This window comes from Sander vitreus, chromosome 3 (genome assembly GCF_031162955.1).
Source record: "Sander vitreus isolate 19-12246 chromosome 3, sanVit1, whole genome shotgun sequence".
NCBI lineage: Eukaryota > Metazoa > Chordata > Actinopteri > Perciformes > Percidae > Sander > Sander vitreus.
The window spans coordinates 13344545-13361488 of NC_135857.1; the positions used below are offsets into that span (position 1 = coordinate 13344545).

General features: G+C 40.8%; 2 protein-coding genes across 6 annotated transcripts; one reads left to right on the forward strand and one right to left on the reverse strand.

The window, feature by feature from the left end:
* Window positions 1-278: 278 nt before the first annotated feature.
* On the forward strand, window positions 279-8218 carry lxn (latexin). 5 transcript variants are annotated; one of them, XM_078246087.1, is made up of 7 exons: window positions 279-512; window positions 5029-5205; window positions 5308-5370; window positions 6074-6248; window positions 6545-6681; window positions 7395-7457; window positions 7938-8218. In XM_078246087.1, exons 1-7 carry the CDS (start codon window positions 360-362, stop codon window positions 8052-8054), a joined length of 885 nt encoding a protein of 294 aa, XP_078102213.1. In that variant the 5' UTR covers window positions 279-359; the 3' UTR covers window positions 8055-8218. The 5 variants fall into 5 exon arrangements, with proteins under 5 accessions (XP_078102213.1, XP_078102217.1, XP_078102218.1 ...); XM_078246091.1 differs by lacking the exon at window positions 279-512 and adding an exon at window positions 4634-4741; XM_078246092.1 differs by lacking the exon at window positions 279-512 and adding an exon at window positions 4661-4741 and having other exon boundaries at window positions 5032-5205.
* Window positions 980-16890, reverse strand: gfm1 (G elongation factor, mitochondrial 1). The gene is made up of 19 exons (XM_078246080.1): window positions 16621-16890; window positions 15734-15931; window positions 15442-15594; window positions 15195-15327; window positions 13478-13682; window positions 10946-11062; window positions 10571-10721; window positions 9924-10078; window positions 9756-9840; window positions 9520-9657; window positions 9099-9200; window positions 8946-9002; window positions 8708-8845; window positions 8267-8349; window positions 3191-3353; window positions 2899-3043; window positions 2258-2418; window positions 2079-2132; window positions 980-1154 (listed from the first exon to the last, which is right to left on the reverse strand). Exons 2-19 carry the CDS (start codon window positions 15806-15808, stop codon window positions 1023-1025), a joined length of 2247 nt encoding a protein of 748 aa, XP_078102206.1. The 5' UTR covers window positions 15809-15931; window positions 16621-16890; the 3' UTR covers window positions 980-1022.
* Window positions 16891-16944: the final 54 nt, after the last annotated feature.

Below are 16944 nucleotides of genomic sequence, written 5' to 3' on the forward strand. Positions count from 1 at the left end.
CGAGGCTGCAACCCATCAAGCTCACATATTAATCACAGTCGCTCTAATGGGATAACTGTTCCTAAACTAATTAGTTCTTCTCTGAGGCTGTTGAAACATTTAGGGACTGACAGCTCAAGTGAGTTGCATGATAGCGTAGGAAGAACAGAACCAGATGAAGTGGAGCAGTTTGTTTAGTTAAGAGTGGGAAAAAATAAACAGATTGTGCCAGGAAGATCTGGACAGTCTCTTCTTCTGCTCCCTCCCTCCTCTGTTATACAACTCCACACACTCACAGGAGGGTCATTTCCCTTCCTGAGCTCTTTCACAGAAGTGTTTTTCCCCTTTTCTCTAGCATCTGGGTTTTACAGCTTACGATAATGAGTCTGAGGATCATGGTGGTTCTCGCTGTGTTAACTGGGATAACTGGGAGCCCCAGTGTGACGATCGGACCTGAAGCTGACTCAGCGGACATGAGGGCTCACCCCAACAGCGTACCGGAGACAGCGGAGAAAACCGAGATCTTTGGACAGGTAAGGAGTTACTAGCTTGAATGGTTCTCATGCATTTTATCGCTTATTAATTGCATCGCTCATGTGAAGTATCTACAACATTGCCACACAGACTGCTGCTGTACGAGAAAAAAGAATCAAGTGTTTGTAAGAAGTTGTTGAGACGTGAATGATCTGCACAGAAAAAGAACTATACTTTAAAGGCCTATATATCTTTGTTTCAGTCATTATTACATCAGGACCATTCTGTACATAGTACAAATGCCATTTTAAGTTCAAGTGAAAACACTGAGCTTTCCTTACCAACAACATCACATGGTGCTAAAATTAAGGTCATAAATATGCTAAACATTTGGGAGGAAAAATAGCTATGAAAGTAAAATGTCAGTTTTCCATGGCATCTAAAAATGAAAGCCTTATTGTCGAGTCACGGTTGATGATGGGCAGAAATGTGTGTAAAGATGACGGACGGTGGTCAAAGTCCAGTAGTCAAAGTCCAGTAGTATACAGTGTGGTAGATTTTGACAGTTTTTAGCTCTTCCACTTGTTCTTCTTCGCAGGCAGCTGCCCTGTAGACTCCAAGTATTTGTGGATGAGTTCCTCTTGTGAGGCTGGCAGGCAGGGCTGGTATCTGCTGTAATCCATGGTGTACTCCCCCTTCCCCTGAATCAACAATAGATGGAGGATGTTAGTTTTTGAAATTATAAATGCATTATAGAAGTTGTCTGATTTTAAGACTCCTCTGCAGTGATAGGCGGAGGTTGTGCCAACAACCAGAGAGGAAGACTGCAGACACTACTCAAGGCTGGAAAAACATAGCTAATTCCTAGATCTTTTTTTTTCCTCCAGGTAATAAAAAAAATCATTTTAATCTATATTTTTATTAACAAATGCTGGAATTGAACATCCAAGGCAGTGAAGCACAGTGCTTAGCAAATATTCCAAAACAATAAGTATCTATCACAAAGTAAAAGGTCTAGTTTAGGGTAGTCTATATCTATGATGTTCCACTTCCGGTATTGCTCTGGGAAATTCCGCCTGATGCATGTATTTTCGCCGATGTCAGTATTCTTCCGCTTTCTTTGTGTTGAAATTTTAAACTCTGGTGGATTTCTGAGGACTATGGTTAACTGCTCCTCAGATCTCTGCAGGGTAAATCCAGACAGCTAGCTAGACCATCTGTCAAATCTGAGTTTTCTCTTGCGCAACTATTTTACAGCGGCTCCGTGGTGATCTTAGCACCGCCCATGACGATTGTGATTGGTTTAAAGAAATGCCAATAAACCAGAGCACGTTTTTTTCTCCCATCCCAGAATGCTGTGTGGACTAGTCAGACCTTCCTCCGCTCCGCAGCATGTGGATGGTCTGGCAAAGCCAGACTAAGTTTAGGGAAACTAAACGTGATTTTAAAGAGAGTTAGTGTATTATTAATTTTAAGACGTTTATCTAGCATTTTGTTTTTGAGAAAACCAGTTTCATAATAATGACACAAAGATTGATATATAAACACAGGGAATTTACTATACTGATATATAGAATATAATAGACTACAGATGTACTTCACACATAAGGTGAGGTTGAACCTACTTCAGTGCAGGAGCGTAGTTCTGTGGCGTAGCCGAACATGTCGTTTAGTGGAATCTGTTGGGAGAAACGGGCTGAAATTAGTCGAATACTAATGGTGGTGAAGGATGAGAGAACAAATGCTGTAGGATAAAAGACTGCGGATACATGCTGTATGTGAAGAATTAACAAACTGGACTCACATCAGCATACAGCGTGAAGTATCCTTCAGCTCCGTCCTGTCCTGTGATGACACCGTGCCGGCGGTTTACACCAGCAATGACCGTTCCCTGAAACTCCTGGGGTGCTACGATTTCCACAGACATGATTGGCTCCAAGATGGTCGCGTTTGCTTTTTCCATAGCTGAGGAGAACACATTGCAACCAGCATTAACATACGCCGACCACAGGGGACATTCTAAAACGCTTAACGTGAAAAAGCTTGACGTGGTTTAATGTACCTAAACAACGATCACCAAATTTCTCATGGCCATATCTTGTTATGAACACTTAAGCATGTCAAAACAACTAAACCGAAATCCAACGATTATAGAAGTTATCTCACATTAACGTTTTCTTCTTCATTGGCGCCTATGGTGAGGAAAAAGCTTAACATGGTTTAATGTACCTAAACAACGATCAATCATCACCGAATTTCTGTCTCATATTGCTTGATATCAAAGCAACCTGAGAGAGTAATTTGGTGATGATCGTTGTTTAGGTACATTTAACCACGTTAAGCTTTTTCATGTTAAGCGTTTTAGAATGTCCCCCGACAACAGCGGGCGTGAAGCCAAAACGGAATGAGATGACATGGAACGGGGAGGTCTAACGTAGACGTCACCTTGTTTTAGAGCGCCCTCTCCTGCACGGATGAAGGAGATCTCATTGGAGTCCACCATGTGATGCGCTCCGTCTTCCAGGAGGAACCGGACTCCTGAGATCTTGTGTCCGCTCAGGGGTCCCTTCTCACAGGCCTCCCTGAAACCCTGCAGCGTGACGGGAAGAAACAAGCAATGAAAGACAAACAAGTGCACGTCTAAACGTAGTGTTCAAGTAACAGATATTATTTGGAAAGTTATTTCACCGTATAAGTGTTCTTTTACCGTGACTACATTAAAGTTAGGAAAACGAACCTTTTCGACAGCTGGTACAAACTGCTTCGGGATGTTGGTTCCAACAGTCTGGTCTTCAAACTCCAGCTTGGTGAAATGCTCTGGCTCAAGAGGCTCAAGGACTCCGATAACTTTGCCGTACTGCCCAGAGCCGCCGCTCTGCTTCTTATGAGTGAAGTCAAACCTACAGAAAAATGGGGCAAAACATCAACATTTTGAATGCGTGTGACACAGCTTAACCATCTGTTAACCACAGTCCACTTTGTTTAAGCATCTTTGAGCAATTCTATTGGTAATCAAATTACAGTACCAAAATCATCAGTCAGTAGCAAAAATACACACTCCTTAGAAAACACTAATATAAGTGGCGCTTAAACTGCTCAGTATATATACAGTGTGTGTGTGTGTGTGTGTGTGTGTGTGTGTGTGTGTATATATATATATATATATATATATATATATAAAAATAACTAACTCCGTTATGGAATTGTTTACTCTGTGAATGCAAATAGGTTGACAAGGCAAATATTTCTTTGGGATAAACAAGTTCTTGGTCTAAAGATATATATTGTTTTGTAACTATGGGTTGGGTGAGTCGTTTCTTAATAATGAAAAGCTGAATATTGGTGTGTTTAAAGAATCTGTGTTTGCTAAAGGGAGAGCAGTGGGCCGACGATATATGGGCTAAGCCAAAATTGCGTCTAAATATTTTGTCTAAAAGGCAAAGATCTCTACGTGCTCAGTTGAGATCTGGTATTTTGCCTTTGACTGTTGAAACTGGACAATGTGTTAATGTAGAAGAGGAAAAACTGATTTGTCTTTGTGACCAGAAGATGTCGGTTAAATAGGTTTGTGGGGTCTTATAATCCCATATGGGATGGGCCAAGTGTTTGGCATGACACAGAAATAAAATAAAACTAACTAACCTAATTGCAAACAAAAAAAAAACATTTTAATTAAACTAAAATGTCTTTTTCATAATCACAATTTTGACCAAATAATTATACCTTTTAACTAATGATATTATACACTAATTTCTTAGATAAATACATTTTAGTTTTAGGTATTACAGGTATTAGTATTTTATACAATCTATGGTACAAGTGCACTATTATTAAAAACCACGAGTTTTGAGTACTTCATCTCTCTTTACGAACATGTCACTTAACACCTCTGTCAATACAGCAACAGCTGAACTCATGCATCATGTTGTTCTTAAAATAAAGTTACATGAAGACTATTTGCAATTAGACTACATTGCCAATGACCAATACATTGACCAATATGGGTGACAAATATCAGATATCAGTGTTAATGCTCTCACTCATCACTGAGATTTGAAATGTCCTTCCTAATTGAATTGCAGTTGAAACGCTGCATTGCTGCACCAAATCTGACTGATCCACATTTGCTTGCATTGCCTGTTATAAAGAAGAAAGAACAGAAAAGAGCTCTGTCTCTTTAAAAAGAGGGCAGTCCTCAAAGAGCTCTGGTGTCAGAAAAAGAAGGAAGTCCTCTTTCCACTTGAATGGAGAAGTAACAGGCAGGGAAGTCGGAGCATTTCAGTTACAGGCAAGATCATATTTCACTTCTTTTTACCCTGTACCGTTTCTTACACTTCTCCATATTTCCTTTCCTTTCCACTTTGCTCAATGAATGTTCTACCTGTGCCTGAAGCCTCTCTTATCTAGAGACAAACCGACACCAGACAAAAGCTCCACCCTGCTGACACCTGAGGGTCAAAGTCCTTCAGGGGTTAGAAGCCCATCACTGTTCATTACAGCAGCTTCTGTTTCAATGCAGTCTTGTCATTATTTCCTCACTCACTGTCTGCACTCACTTTTTCTTTGGAACAACAGCAGGAAGTTATAGTGCAGGAGAAGGCTGAAGAGAATGTGATGGCGACAGGAGAGCTGAACATCAATCACTACCCTGCTCGGAGGGCAGCCCAAGTGGTACAACACTACCTTAACACCCGCTACGGCTCTCCATACCGGCTGTTGCAACTGCACAAAGTCCACAGAGGAAACGCAGAGGTCAGCTCAACTTTAACTATATACTGTACTACTAACTATAGTTAAGTTTACAATGAAGTTCAAACTTCTACCAACTGTGGCTATTTCTGACTTCCCTTTTAGGATGTGGAAGACTCTGGAAGAAAGTATGAGCTGGAGATCTCAGTGCAGGAGCTGAACGGCAATGTAAGATATGATTTAGGATTTTCCTCGCAATGGACTTACACATGACTTCGATACAGTCTGTCAGTCTAGAGTAGTTTCATTAACATATTTGGTAGTTACACAAATGTGCCTTAGATTTGGTTTAATTTCTGATTTTTTGTTTTACAGTGACAGCGCTAAGTAATCAACAGAAAATAACTGTAAATGAGTCAGTTGTCCATGCCCAGATATTAAAAAGCACCCTAACATTAGATCAAAAACCACATCTAATTACAATTTTGGTTCCTGAATCAGATAATGGAAAAGCCTTGACCATGCTGCTCTGCGAGATTTAGTGCTCATTTGGGTTGTTTCAAAATAGGAAAAAAACATATGTTCAACTCAATGCATTTATCCTCAATATTTAAAAAGGTCAATGTCCTTGCAGTCACATTGTGCTTATGGAAAAATATTTTAAGATAATCTTAGGCATACATTTTTTGTGTAAAGTAAATAATCTCTGGCTTTAGAGTGGGCAGGTTTGACAAGATATAACTAAACATAAGATAAAAGGAGGCAATGTGGTGCAACATTGACTCACTGGCTGCCATGGTGACTCCTGGACTACGCCTTTGCTCTGTATACTCCCCTCCACTTCTTTCTTATCAAACCTTCCTTTCTTCTTTTTAATCCACCACCCCTTTTTTTATTTATTTATTTTTTTATTTATTTTTAAATCATCCAGACCACGGAGAAATGCTCTGCAGAGATTTTGTTTCCCAGGGGGGAACAGCAGCGCTCACCACAGGTCCAGGCCTCATATGAGGAGCTCCTGAAAATCAACACTAAAGCTCAAGAAGAGGCCTTGTACCAACAGTACAAGATGAACTCGGGCCTGCTGTCGGCACAAAATCTCCCTGGTATGTACATGAAAACGAACGCTGCCTGCTAGTGCTGCTAATCATCACAAAAAGTCACATATTGCACAACATCGGCAGTTTGAAATTTCAGCGTTTGGGGATTTTTAAACTCAGTGTTACTCTTAACAATACTGACACAAAAGACCGAGATTGTGAACACTGGTGGTGTACTCCCCTGTACAATATGAGATCACACAGTGTATGTTTATAGGACAAGTATACATGTGTCATAATCAAGCACCACACCTATATACAATCTAACATCCTTCGTAACACACAGACATTGTGACCAACAGACAGCTACGGTCACATTGAGCCTGACATGAAGCCTTTCTGGCACCTCAGCATCGTGGCCGCCAGCTTCGTCATGCTGAATGAGTCCAGTGAAAACACTCTGTACAACATGGCTCAGGTGGCCAACATCACACAGCTGGTAGGTTTGTTTTGCTCATTAATCCTCTATTGTAGTGTTTTCGATACATATCAATTCTGAATATTTGGTTTCAATACTCATTTTTTCCGATACTCTCAATTCTCTCCAACAGCGAGCTCGCTGACAGAAACAACGCTGTGTTGCCCACATAGCCCCACCTCCTCTCATTCACTCACTCACTCTTCTCATTCGCTCCGGTTAAATATTATAATTTTGCAGGTTTTGTTATGGTGTTAGCTCATTAAAGATGGCAAGTGCAGAGCTTCTGCGACTGCTTTTGGTTGACAAAGAAAACAGCAGGAGTGCGGTTATGAACTACTTCACATTTGAGGTATCAAATGGTCTGGAATATCAATATTTTTCAAGGTATTGTAGTGATGAGTAGGGTTAATTGTTTGACATTTACAACAGTAATGGAAACAGTCTTTTTCCGTAAATATCTTAGTTCATATTGCAATAAAAACATAAAATTGTCTCTTCAAATTGATGTCAACATGTATACCGTGTTAGATAATAAAAATGGAAGAAGAAAGAAGAAGAGTGCACAATCTATTCTATACAGTCACAAGTTTTTTGCATCAAAGGCAGACCAAACATTCAGCCATGATGTGAAGTTTTTGGCTGAGAGGAAGCTGCACACCATGTGAGGATGTAACCTTTGTATTAGATTCTGTTTATATAATTTGGCTTTATTTTTCCCTTGTCTACTGCAGGCGACTGAGAACGACCAGCTGAAGTTCGACGGTCACATATTGCTGCATGAGATGGTGTCCCAGGTAGCCACTTCTTCTTCTTATTATTATTATTATTATTAACAAACTTTTACATAAACATTTTTAATTACCACCCTAAACAAATCTTTAAATGTATTTATTAATCTAGAAAAATGACTGAAAGACTAGATGGCTCCCACAACTTACTGTCCGTCCAAAGCTTTGCTTTAGCATTTATTGTTTAGACTGTAACTAAAGAGAAAAAAACCTTCCTCAAAACCTCATTTTACAGTGAGTGAGAAGGCTAATTTACCACATTTATAAAGCCGTAAACGTTTGCTAAATTTTCTTGATAAATAACTCAAATGATTGTTTACCAGAATAATAATGGCGGCGCTAGTGGCATCTTACAGTAATCTGGTCTGATACCAGTTAGTTGAGAAGAACACTTCCTCTCGTGCTCAATATTGCATTCAAGTGTGTGGTTTTCCTACTTGATATCTCCTGTTAATTTGACAATCTGTGTTTTTTTTTTGGTTGCAGGAAATCATTCACTGGAAGTTGCTGTTCACCTGGTCTCCTCCAGATGGTGTTAAAGTGCTGCAGATGGAACAGCTGCCACACCGCCATGATGGGGAAAAACCTCCAAACACAAACTAAACTGATGACATTCGTCACACTGCTATTACAACATCTTGCTGCTTGACTGAATGCTGCAAGTAAAAAAGCCATCATATACAATAATGATATCCTTACATTGTGCCACTTTTGTAGTACTTTTGGTTGCTGTTGTATTTTAGCCAAAATAAACTGTTTATACAGACTATTGCCTCAGTTTATGTCTGTCTGTCTGTCTAGAGATGAGCACTTACTGTACAGGACTTGTGATCGTCTCTCTGAAAGCCACTTTGGGCTTTCCCATCACACAGGGACAGTTGTATTCCCTCTCCATCCTCTGAAAACAACAAACCAATACAAGAATAAATTGAAAGAAACAGATCCGATATATCAGGTTTACAGGGACAATTCATTCAAACTTGAGGAAACACCCTTTTTTTTTTTTTTTAAATGCTGTGCTACTTCATGATTTATCCATTTTAGTGTTCAGTCTGATTTCCTGAGTCTGGAGAGCTCACTCCTAAAACACTGAAGCTTAGTAGCATTTGGTTTGTGGTGCAGCTGACAGGTCCAAATGTCCACAAATCTAACTAGATATGAATAACCATCAGTCAGAGACAAAATAGGTCTGTGTCTCATTTATTGCAGGACGTCTAGTATGCAGAACATGCCAAACATCCTCTCTGACTGGGTACCTGGGAGTAGATTTCAAGATGCAGCTCGCCCATGCCCGAGATGATGGTTTCTTTGCTCTCGGTGTCAAAATGCACTCGAAACGTCGGATCTTCCCTGGTGAAACGGTTAATACCTTTGGAAAATTTATCCAGGTCATTCTGTTTGGAAGCAAGATAACGAGAAGAGTTTATAGATGCGATTAAGACTCGAGACAGAATCCAAGGGTAAATTAAAGTTTTTTTTTTTTTTTTTTTTAACCTTGTTGGTTGGCTTCATTGACATGGAAATGACAGGCTCTGGGACATGAATAGACTCCTGTTGGACAAAAGGATAACAAATGAGCACAATATTCTCATCAATATCCTGGAGAGAAGAAGTAAAAGAACAATCATTTCTAAAAACGTCACTCACCATGGAGAGGTTAGCGCTAGTCCTGGATGTAAAAGTGTCTCCGCTGGCACAGTCAATCCCAAACAGAGCACATATATCGCCTGCATAAACCTCATCCACATCCTAAACAAGCCCAGCATGGATAGAAAGGACACAAAAGGAATGATAAAATAAATAAGGAGGGCAAGATGTTAACCTTCAGGACATAAAATATTAAATAGTTGCATGTCTTGTTTTGATGCAAGAAGGATGGAAACGTAATGGAAAATATGGTATCACAGGGGATGTGGTTGTTATCTACACACTTGACTGGTGCCAAAAAGAGGAACCTAACCATTTTGACCAGTCATGTTCCTCTGCTGTTTGAAATGCAAACCACAGATGGAAAACTGTGACCTGTGACAGCCTGCTGTGCTGTGACGTATGCCCCGCTTGTACTCACCTCCATTTGGTCAGCGTGGAGACGCACAAGCCTCTGAACTCTGACCTTCTTGCTCGTGCGTGTGTTGATGATGTACTCCCCCTTCTTCAGACAGCCCTGGTACACCCGCACATATGTCAGCTGGCCAAACCTTCCTGCCTGATATTGAGACACACCGCAGGCAGATAAAGCATGACAGATTAAGATGTTCCTGTTAAGCAAAATTGCAGAAATAAAGATAAAGAACAGCATCTTGCCTCCAGTTTGAAGGCCAGCCCAACATACGGTTTTGCAGAGTCTCTTGTAGGGTCCATTAGAATCTTTGATGTTTCACTGACATCTCTAACACAGTGAAAAACCCACAGACATTAGTGCACACATTTTCTCATGAAAGATATTATAGATAGACCCTGGTCTATACTCACTCGTCATTGAGGATAGCATAGTTTTTTACTTCAGTGGGGTTCGGCAGGTAATCAAGGACAGCGTCCAGTAGAGGCTGAACGCCCTTGTTCTTCAACGCTGTGCCCACCAACACTGGAGTGAACAGACGCTGCACTGTGGCCCTGCGGATTGCAGCCTGGAAGACAGTGATGTGATGAGTGTTGGGCAACTAAATCATCTTTATTCTTCATTCAAACTCAAGTGTTCATGTTCCATTTTAGATATGCGATTGAAGGTTTTTTTTATTGGTTGCCAAAGTCTTGAATGTTGAGTTTAAATGAAAAAACAATGTCATGTTTTTTTTAAGATTATTTTTTTGGGCATTTTAAGGCCTTTATTGACAGGACAGCTGAAGAAATGAAAGGGGAGAGAGAGAGAGAGAGGGGGGAATGACACGCAGCAAAGGGCCGCAGGTCGGAGTCGAACCCGGGCCCGCTGCGTCGAGGAGTAAACCTCCATCTATGGGCGCCCCCTCTATCAACTGAGTTTTCCGGGTGCCCAACAATGCCATGTTTTAATAGGAAGACTGGTCAAAATTAGATCTCAAAGATGCCTTATTTTTATAAGCACCGCATGGTCCACTACTTTGGTCCAGATTAAAATATCTCAGAAAGTACTGGACACAAACCTTCAGGTCTTTGTTGGTTGGAATCTTTTCCTCCAAGAACATCTCTCCCAAGACTTCATCAGCGTTAGCCACACACTCCACCAGCTCCTGCCTCCGTTCTGCAGCCTCAGCACGAAAATCTGCCGGGATCTCATCATAGCGGATAGTTTGACTGCAGGGAGGAAGAAACGGAGTGAATCATGTTGATTGCAGATTTTGATGATTTGTATCACTGATACCGGTTGGTGTTATAATTCTACTGTAGCTGTCTTTAATCAGTCTCATATAGGGTGAAAACTATTCTTGCTGCTAAAATTACAGTGCAGAACAAAATAACACAATTCGCACAGAAACAGATCTCTTCATGGTCAAGCTACCACAAGGGTAATCCCTCACCCAAAAGGCCCTTCAAAATACATGCTCCGCTCCTCTACAAGGTCGATGATGCCGCGCATGTTCCCCTCCAGGCCGATGGGGATGCTCAGGAAGGCTGCGTTGTGGTTCAGTTTGGTTCTGGGGAAGGCAAAGAAAAAGTCTGAAGTGAGAACAAAAATACAGGAAGGAAAACCAAAGCGGATTGTTTACTTCACTAAATGGGTGTTGGGTTGGTAAATATGGCAGGACTGTATTAGGAATGATGTATTTAAGATGGGTGTCTCACTGGGCTGTCGGTCAGAACACAAAGGAGTCGATGCAATTCAATCCAGAACTTTACTTGAGGTGTTGAAGGATTTACACAGCACAGCAAAGCACAATAGGGTATACACTGTTTGGTATGTACCAATGGCTATATGGGTATATAGTCATCTACTGTATGTGTAGGTGATTAGAAATACATTTGTTTTTGTGTGCGTGTGTGGTTTTTCAGCAATGACGCACACATCACACACAACTGTTGTCTCCCTCTCACTCACATTTCTGCGTGTTTATCAACGCCGTTTGTCCTCCATTGACTTACATTACCTTGCGTTTGCGTGTGAATTGACGCCGTAGCGAGTAGAATGAAGGGCGAAAATCTGCGTAGGGAGGTTGGTCGGGGTGGTGGAATGGGTAAAAACACAGGACTTTCACGCAGGAGAGCGGGGATTGCGTCCCGCGTGTGTTGTTTCCTTACCACGTTTTTCTTTTCCTAAACCCAACCCAGTTCTTCTTTTCCTAATCCCAACCGGTTTTTCTTTCCCCCCCCCCACGTGTGACGTTAAAACCAACCGTAGCCTCGCGATAACACGCCACGTGGAAAGTGCCGTGTATGTTTACACTGTGATACACAGCGCAGATATACACGCGGATAGCTCAAAATGCGTACAGATAACACGCCACTTGGCTTTAGGAAAGTGGCGGTATGGTATGTTTACGCAAAGTCATGATGTCACGTTGGCTGCTGCATCCATCTTGATGTGACGGCTAGAAATGTTCATACTGACGCATGCGCACAGGCACGGCATTTCCAACATTTGTATTTTATTAAATGTTTGTTTGTACAGGGACAGTTGTCTAGCATTAACCAATGCCATACACCACAGCATTTATAGCCTAAGCTGATTTGAAATGCCCGTCCCAGGATGGGCCTTTAAAATACATAAAACTCAACAACAAATACATAACCACAAATTCAACAATAGGTACGTACATTAAAACTCAAAACTCAACAAGAAAATACAGACAAATCATCATTCGTGATGATTAGGGGTTGTGAATCTTCACACTCACGATTCAATTTGATTACCATTATCGTGTCAACGATTAGAATCGATATCACGATGCGTCACCTCAATATTATTTTTTATATATATATATATATATATATATATATATATATATATTACTATATATTACTACACGTGGTTTTCATCGACAAATTCAAGCAGTCAGACATATATGAAATCCCCTTTTTATTGTATCTGCTTTTGAGAAAGACACTTCCTGAATATAGCGAGTCTGAACCCAGCAGACAAAAACAAAAAAAGCAAAAAAAATCAACAAGTAGCATCAGTAGGCAATAATCGATTATGGTCTGTCCCTGCATCGATGCAGAATGTCCACGTCCGCGTCGCGGTGCAATGATTCATTTCAACGCCCCTAATTCATGACTCCATTACTCGTCTCTCTTCAAAAACCGGTTTCAGTTTGAGTTTAAAATGATCCCAGTCAGGATCCAGTTTGAGTTCTGTAGGGAAGGAATTCCACATATTGATGCCAAACAGAAAAAAAACAACTGTTTGTCCAAGTCGGGATTTAAATAAGAGCACCTTACAATTCCTACGTGTAGGAATGTAGGGTTCCACGATATTGAGATATCAATTATGAATACTGCGATATTGATATTAGTTTCAATAAACATATGTAAATGTATAAGTTATGGGAAAACGCATCAAAATAGATTCATAACAAATAAAACAAGTTTTCTTACACAAGGTTTATTTCAACTGACAGTCATACTGGACTGGTACAACATGAATAAATAAATAACACTACACAAAAGGACAACTTTTCTTTCGCTTCTCTGATTCGTTCCGTTTTGTTGTCTTTATCAATTTCTTCACTTACACGGTCACTCTGTCCAAATATGCGCACACACACACACACACACACACACACACACGCGGTACGCGCCACGTACGCTAACGTGCACTAACATGTGCAAGTGGCACGGTAACTGGCCAATGAAACATGGTCATTATAGCGTTTCAAACAGGCTCTAAATTGAGCACAACTAAGCCACACAGCCAACGGACGGGACGCAGCGCTCCACAAAATAAATGAAATATTGCATACTTATCGCGACACTTTCGATATAACATTGCGCAACGTGATACCGCGATAACGATATTGAGTCGATATATCGTGCACCCCTACTCTGAGTGGAACCACAGGGTCACTGAGCACCTGGGAAGCCGCCTGGTTAATTAGTTAGTTAGTATAATGTACCTCATCTGCTGCAGGGCTCGGCTGGGGTTGGCGCCCATGCGGTCCAGCTTGTTGATGAAGGTGAGGAAGGGGACGTTGTAGCGTTTCATCTGTCTGTTCACTGTCATGGTCTGACACTGGACTCCCCCCACCGCACACAGGACCAGCACGGCTCCGTCCAGCACACGCAGCGCTCGCTCCACTTCGATGGTAAAGTCCACGTGACCTGGAAAAACAACAGGGACAGCGACATTGAGGGGAAAAAGTACTGTAAACATTTTAAAAAAGGACTGCTTTGACTTGTGAGGTACAGTCCTGTAGCTGGTAAATATTCACTTCAGCAGGGCCGACCCTTGCTGATTATGGTGGCTAGAATCTGCACTCTAAATCTAAACCACAATAGCACAAGCTGTCTGTGTCCAGGCAAGCTCAGATACGTTAATCACAAGTACAGATGTAACTAATTATGTTCACATCTGTTATTGTATTGGAGTAACTTTTTCTGTTTGTTTATATTCTGTAGATTTCACAGTGTTTCTGTGTGAGTAATTTGTGTATTCAACAGCAGTTGCACTTTCATTACCATGTAGAAATACTGACAACTGTGGGGCCACTGACTCTGATTAGACAGTGAAGAAAAGACATCCCTTTGACCTTTTTTTTACTTTAGCTTCCTTTTTACAATTTAGAACAATGATGCAACGATTAATCGATTAGTTGTCAACTTTGAAATTAATCGCCAACTATTTTGATAATCGATTAGTCGGTTTAAGTAATTTTTTTAAGACAAAAGTAAAAATTCTTTGATACCAGCTTGTTAAATGTGAATATGTTCTAGTTTCTTCTCTCCTCTGTGACAGTAAACTGAATATTTTTGAGTTGTGGACAAAACAAGACATTTGAGGACGTCATCTTGGGCTTTTGGGAAACACTGATCCACATTTTTCACCATTTTCTGACATTTTATAGACCAAACAACTAATCGAGAAAATAATCAACAGATTAATCGACTATGAAAATAATCGTTAGTTGCAGCCCTATTGTTTTCCGTCCATTAAAAGTTTTAACTATGAACAATTACTTCGGCTCAAATAAAATATCAGTGAAATCAAAGAAGCTCTGGTACAATTAAACATTGTAATATGACTACACCACAATTGAAAATTCGCACAAGTCAGTCTGTTGGCACCACAAAGTTGTGAAGATTAAACTTTTCTTTCTTCCTACATGAAATGTTACAAGATTAGCACCCTTCACACACAATATCACTTAAGAGGGTATGGGCCATAAAAGGGGCACCACCTACTTTACCCATGATTTTAAAAGTCTGAGAAATGTACCTATTGATCATCAGGGTTACCTTGGCTTGGGCTTTAAGACCAGGGCGCCTGCATTACAAACCAGATGCATTTGGTTTTAAGGACATGGGCATTTACCAGGCAGGTAGGGTCTAATGAAGAAACATTATCAAGTTGCATCATGGGAAATGTCAGATCCAATATTTGTGGTGCTTAGCCTATATTAGGACTAAAATCAGCTTATCTCAGCTTCTGCTGATCCGTTTTACCCCATTCATTTTTTTTTTAAAACTGTCCCTCTCAAGTCCCTAAACTTAGTAGGGCCTTAGAGTAGCCCGTTGAGAAAAGTCCTGTATTATTATGTAACCAAATTACAACAAACAGGGGTCATAAGCAACTTGTGTCGCCACCGGACCCACATGATGTACAACGTGTAGTACCTGGTGTGTCAATGATGTTGATGTTGTGATTCTCCCACACGGTGTATGTAGCAGCTGACTGGATGGTGATGCCTCTCTGTCTCTCCAGCTCCATAGAGTCCATAGTGGCTCCCACACCATCCTTCCCCTTCACCTACAAACCCCAGGTGAAGGACAACAGCCCATGAATGCAAACGGTACGCATGCGAACCTTACCGGACAGCAACAGCTCCATTTATGCACAAACACAGTCCGCCTCAGCGCTCACCTCGTGAATCTCTGCTATTTTGCCGGTGTAAAAGAGGACACGCTCGGTCAGGGTGGTCTTCCCCGAGTCGATGTGAGCTGAGATCCCGATGTTGCGGATCCTCTCGTTGGGAAAGATACCAGAGGAGCATGTACGACAGCTGTTAATGAGCACCTGTAGAGATCGAACAGAGGAAAATCAAGATGCTAAACCCGTTCTGTCTGTTTACCGATTGTGAAATGCAAATTTGGCAGAGCAGTATGAGATGGCTTGATGTACAATCGGTTCGACTGCAGACAACTCCTAATGTTACCTTTTTAAGAGTGACACTTCCTGGCGCCAAAAGATGCGTTTTTGCCAAGGACAGACCCGCTTTTAGTAGTCTCATTGTGACTGCTTGGTCGGGGACAGGGTGGTGGTCCTCTTTTTACACAACCCGACACAACCGACTCTGACAACCCGGTGAAAGTCACGCTGGGGCACTGCTGGTTGTGAAACGTTACTTCCGCCTCTACGGAAACACAGATGTGTCAAAATAACGAATGTTTGCGTTCTTTGAAAATAAACGATGCCACTTTTAAATTAAACTTAGTGGAACAAAGAAGATATGGGATTTGAGTTATATGGATGTTTATTTTTTCATCTGGATGCTAAAAAGTCAAACACATCAAATTACAAACTCCGAGAAAGCGCGCATGGATAAGACACATGCTGCCTTCAAGTGCCGTTAACGAGAACTTGATACAGATAAGGCATCAACATGTTAAAATCATAGATTCAATGGTTAAAATACATTTGATACAATACGAAGCCCCAACATGTTCAATATTAAATAAACAAAAAAAGACAAGAAGAAACTAAAAATGATATGCATAATCCTCCCCACAAGTGAACATGCCACTTTAGGAGTTTTAGAATTATGGATTAGGGTAACAAACATTTTTTATTGCAGTAGCCTACCTGCAATTTGACTATTTCCAACATTTCTATTGTTTTCAAAAGCGCAATAAAAAGGAAGACATTCGTGATATCTAATTTAAACAGGCCTAACAGTTATAATAGTTAATAGTTATTTAGAGTTTCGACCGAGTTAAAATAAAACGATGCATTTAAAATTTCCCTAAATAGAGTTATTATATTTTTGAAGGGAGAGCAAACATGTAAGCAGCTACATATGGAAATATGTAGAAATATGTATACATTTGAAGGTAGCACTTTTAAATCTCCTTGACAGGCCAGTCGCATGTCGCGTGCTTTCAGTCCTAAACCGGCTTCGACTTCTGTCTATGGGTTTAGTTGGTGTCAGCGGCGTCAGTTAAAAAGCTAGCTTCAATCACTTAAACAAAGAGGTAACGTTAATAGCATAATATAAGTAGCCTATCAGAGCTTGAACGTTAGCTGGAGCTAGATCTGCCCCTGTTGTGACAACCGTTTCCTCTTTCACTTCAACCACATGCTGATACTACAGACACAGCATCACACACACACACACACACACACACACACACTCACTCACTCACTCAC